This window comes from Dipodomys ordii, unplaced genomic scaffold (genome assembly GCF_000151885.1).
Source record: "Dipodomys ordii isolate 6190 unplaced genomic scaffold, Dord_2.0 Scaffold237, whole genome shotgun sequence".
NCBI classification, from domain to species: domain Eukaryota; kingdom Metazoa; phylum Chordata; class Mammalia; order Rodentia; family Heteromyidae; genus Dipodomys; species Dipodomys ordii.
In genome coordinates, this window is record NW_012267453.1 from 815,481 (window position 1) to 819,980 (window position 4,500).

Here is a 4,500-nt window from a genome sequence, read left to right on the forward strand (position 1 = left end):
ACCTTCAATTCCATTTCCTCAGGAATTTACCACAAATGCCTGTGCCTTTCCCCTCAAAATTGGAAATAAAGCATTATTTAAACAGAGACACAATGGTACTAAACCTTCAGAACACCTATGTTTTTATTGCTTGAAGGTGTCAGTTCTGAACTGATGGGCATAATAAGTAGAGAGCAGCCTCTCTCATTTCAGGGCCATAGCAGAAATTATTGTGCACGTGTGATTAAGAAAGAGATGTATTAGGATGAGGGAACAAGCATTTATGGGAAGGAGGTTAAAAGGAAGTGATTTGCCCTGAATTTGATCTGCAATGTTAGGAAGGCACTGTATGCATGGATGTACTACAGCCCTTTGATAACATGTGGTCTTAAGTCCAAGATTAAAAAGTATAGCTGGAGATAGTGGCATGACACAAATACTGAGTAATTTCAGTCTTTTCTGGTAGCAACAAGCTTTTGTTTCAGCCCCTTACCCATCAAACCACAGGACATGGCTCAATCTAGCAGAATCAAATGCACAGACTCTTGTGAGGAAAAATCTCATTACAGCCCTTAATTACCTATAATAGGTTTTAGAATTTTTTAAGGTGTAATTCATATAAAGGTAAAGCTTATGAAATTCGGTCTATTTTATGTCAATATTCTTTTTATCAATATGCTTTCGATGCAATTGCACACAGAAAAGCAGTCAACAAAGTCATTTTAAACTATAGAGATTCTTACAATAACAGGATGTGTATGTTAAATACATTGAGTGACAAAGTGGAGAATATATTCATTTTGTCAAAGCTTCCTGACTCCTACACATCAGCCAATCCCCATTCATTTTTAATTTTTAGACAGGTGTCATGCTTGTACCTTAATTGGGCTGGCAATGCACTTTCACATTCAGACTTTGTATTCTCATAATATGGAAAAATTCAGGATGAACTTGAGTTAGGAAGGGTTCAAGAATTTTCTTTCCTCCATGATCATAAACCAGGCACCACTCTGAGACCCAGAGATTGTAAATAGATGTAAGTTGAGTTCTAGATAGAACAATGCCTTAAAAGATAAATTTCTACTGCAGTACTAATTTCTTTATGAACTGTACAGTTAATAGCTGTTTACAATTTTCACAGGAATTGCAAAGAGACTTTAGAAAGATCTTGAGAATGTATAAGGTCATTAAGATATTAGAAAAGAATCAGGTGTTGAGACAAGCTCTTCAAACACCCAGAGGCAAGGCTGAACAACAGTTAGACATACATTCACTGGATCTGAATCCGCATGTCACGTAGATTCCCCAGAATTCAAATCCTTTCTTGAATAGAGTACCTGCATCCTACCCAGGGAGGAGATCAGAACACAGTATCTGGGGCTGTGCCATCCTGTTCTTAGTCTTGTTTCAACCCGATTACAAATTCCAATGGATGAAAGTCATTGGTCTTAAAATTAACAGACCTCATTTTCTAAGTTGCCACATAAAGCAATCCCATTTAAATAAGCAGAAGTTGCCATCTTGAATGCTTAACTTATTCCAACCAATTCAGTTACTTCGCAAACATATCTGTGCCTCCCACTCACACCTAGACTAATGAAGAAACAAAGAGATATTTTAAATGATTCACAATGCTTCTCAAACTTCACAGCAGCTATCCTTTCTCTCATTGCTACTTTAGGGTACTAGTTCTGACCTGCAGATATAGAAAGTAGAGGTGAGCTCCTCTCATCTCTGGGCAGTAACAGAAATTTGGGCACATGTGATAAGAAAGAGATGTAAGAGGACTAAGGAACAGTTGCTTAATGGGATAGAGTTTGAAAGTTATTTACCTTGAATCTGATCTGGAATATTAAACTGGTACTGGAACTATGGAGGTCCTACAGCAATTTTCAGAACAAGAGCAATTAACACAGTATAGCATTTGAGAAAATAATGCATTAAAAATCCATAAGGAAGCTGGGCACTGGTAGTTTATGCCAGTAATCCTAGCTAGTCAGCAGTCTGGGATATGAGGATCACAATTTGAAGCCAGCTGAAACAAGAAAGTCGATGAAACACTTATTTCCAATTAACTACCTGAAAAACAGAAGTGCAGCTCTCGTTCAGAGTGGTAGAGCACTTAAGCCTTGAGCAGAAAAGCTCAGGGAAAACGCCCAGGCCCTGAGGTCAAACCCCACAGTGAAAAAAAAGTACATGGTCATTGTGGCAAGTCACAAATAATGAAATAACTTTGGTCTTTTCTGGTAGCAACAAGCTTTAGCTCCAGCCCTCGAGCCATCAAACCTCAGGACATGTCAAACTTGAACCAGTACTATATTGCTCTTAATAATTTTCTATCTTATGAAGTAAACTAACATAAATAAAGAAGAACTTGACTCAGTCTTACATCTACTAAAGGAGAAGCCAGTATATGTTTTGGTTGTAGGGCTACAACTCTAGGTCTGGGTAATGTCCTTTAGCTCTTCAGCTCAATACTAGCGCTCTACCACATGAGCCACAGCACCACTTCTGGGAATTTTTTTTTTGGTGGTTTATCCGAGATAACTCTCACAGACTTTCCTGTCTGAGCTGGCTTTGAACCATGATCCTCAGATCTCAGGCTCCTGAGCAGCTAGGGTTACAGGTGTTAGCCTGTAATAATATTTTATTTTGAGTTTATGTGTGCATTTTGGAATAGACTGAAGCATGAGTTCCTCAAAAATATAGCAGCTTATGTTTTCTGCACTGTTGCAATGTATAAAGAAATTAGAATAGTTTAAATGAGAAACTATATTTTCTCTTACATTCTGAGCTAGAAACACTCAATTTTCACCTTAATTCTCTCTTTCATGTCATTACATAAAATTGAGATTAAGACACTCAAGTAAACCAGGATTTCTCCCTGAAGGCACCAATAGATACATTCATAGGACAGAGGATTGATCATGACTTGTGATGTGTAGGTAAATCACATTCTCAGTTCTAAACTAAGATATTTGGGCACCATAGACTTCTGATGATTTCCTGAGATGAGCTAGTATTGCAGCTGTTTCCATCTTTTTTGCATATGCCAAGATCACAGCCCACTGTTACAATGACTTCATATAGGCTGTTCAAACCCTGTTGAGCAGTCAGTCCCAGTCAGCACACAGCATGGACATGAGGACTCCTGCTCAGCTCCTGGGGCTCCTCCTGCTCTGGCTTCTAGGTAAGGAAGGATAGCATTTCTCTATCCATTATGGCATGTGCTGACTTGGCTTCAGAGAAGTCCTGTAGTAACATGAAAAACTGGGTATTTGCTTTTATTTTTCAAATTCCAGGTGTCAGATGTGACATCCAGATGACCCAGTCTCCACCCTTCATGTCTGTATCTCCAGGAGACACAGTCACCATCTCCTGCAGAGCCAGTCAGGGTATTAGCAATTTAAACTGGTTTCAGCAGAAACCAGGGAAAACTCCAAAGCTTCTGATCTATTACACTTCAAGGTTGGCCTCTGGAGTCCCATCCAGGCTCAGTGGCAGTGGATCTGGGACAGATTATTCTCTCACCATCAGCAGCCTCCAAACTGAAGATTTTGCCACTTATTACTGTCAGAAGTATGCTAGTAGACCACCCACAGTGATACAATCCATAACATAAACCTCCCAGGGAAGCAGAAGTGAGAGGCAAGGCTGCCCCAGCTGCACTTTCTGGTGCCTCTACCTGTTGACAGTGCTTCTCATATGCAGCCTAGCTCTGACAAGTATTGCAAGCTTTTCATTCAACTTTCTGCAAAGGCTCCTCTGTATCTCTGTCTCATTTCTCCTCCTCTGTCCCTTGAAGCACAGACATGGCCATGTCTCTTCTCAGATAAGGGCATCCTTTGTGATTCACATAGTAAAACACAAGCCAGCCAAAATTCTCCAAGCAAGACTTGTTTTAATACAGGAAATGAGTCTAATCATTAGCTTCTGTACTCCTAGGTAAATAGAGAAGTTGGAACTAGGAGTGATGAATTCTCCAGTTCTGTGAAACTCTCCTAAGGTTTTGGGTACATAAGCCTGGGATTCAACAGACTGTGGAAAAAGCCAGTGGAGCTGCTGATGCTCTCACCTGACCCAGCAACCAGTCTGGGGAATTCTCCAGGCCTCAACTCTGTGATGATGTCACCTGTTTATGTCAATAAATGCACAAGCCCCTAATGTTGCAACTCTGCAAGAAACCAGAGAAGAAACAGGGATTTTCACTTCTACAACTAAGGTAATGATCATAATGATGGTTTGAGATAGCTCACAGCCCAGGATCGTCAAGATTTCCCAAATTTTCAGAAATATTCCCCCTAAACGATGGCGTTAGAATTCACTTAAGTTTGAATCTAAGTTTTGTCTACCAATCTGAAATCATAAAAATAAAAAATAAAACTTTGTTAAGTCTTGGAAGAAAGTATAAAAGCTGAAAATTGTATGAAACATCACAAGTTGTTAAAGATATTACAAAGGAAAAAACAATTGAAAGAACTTCTTAATAAAACAAGTGAGATGTAAAACAATACAACAAAT

The 4,500-nt window shown here is 39.2% G+C and overlaps 1 gene segment (V, D, J or C); it reads left to right on the plus strand.

The window, feature by feature from the left end:
* The first annotated feature begins 3,099 nt into the window (after positions 1-3,099).
* LOC106000773 lies at positions 3,100-3,616 on the plus strand. The segment is given in 2 exon segments: positions 3,100-3,169; positions 3,282-3,616. Coding segments are annotated over 2 exon segments (375 nt in total).
* The last annotated feature ends 884 nt before the right edge of the window (positions 3,617-4,500 follow it).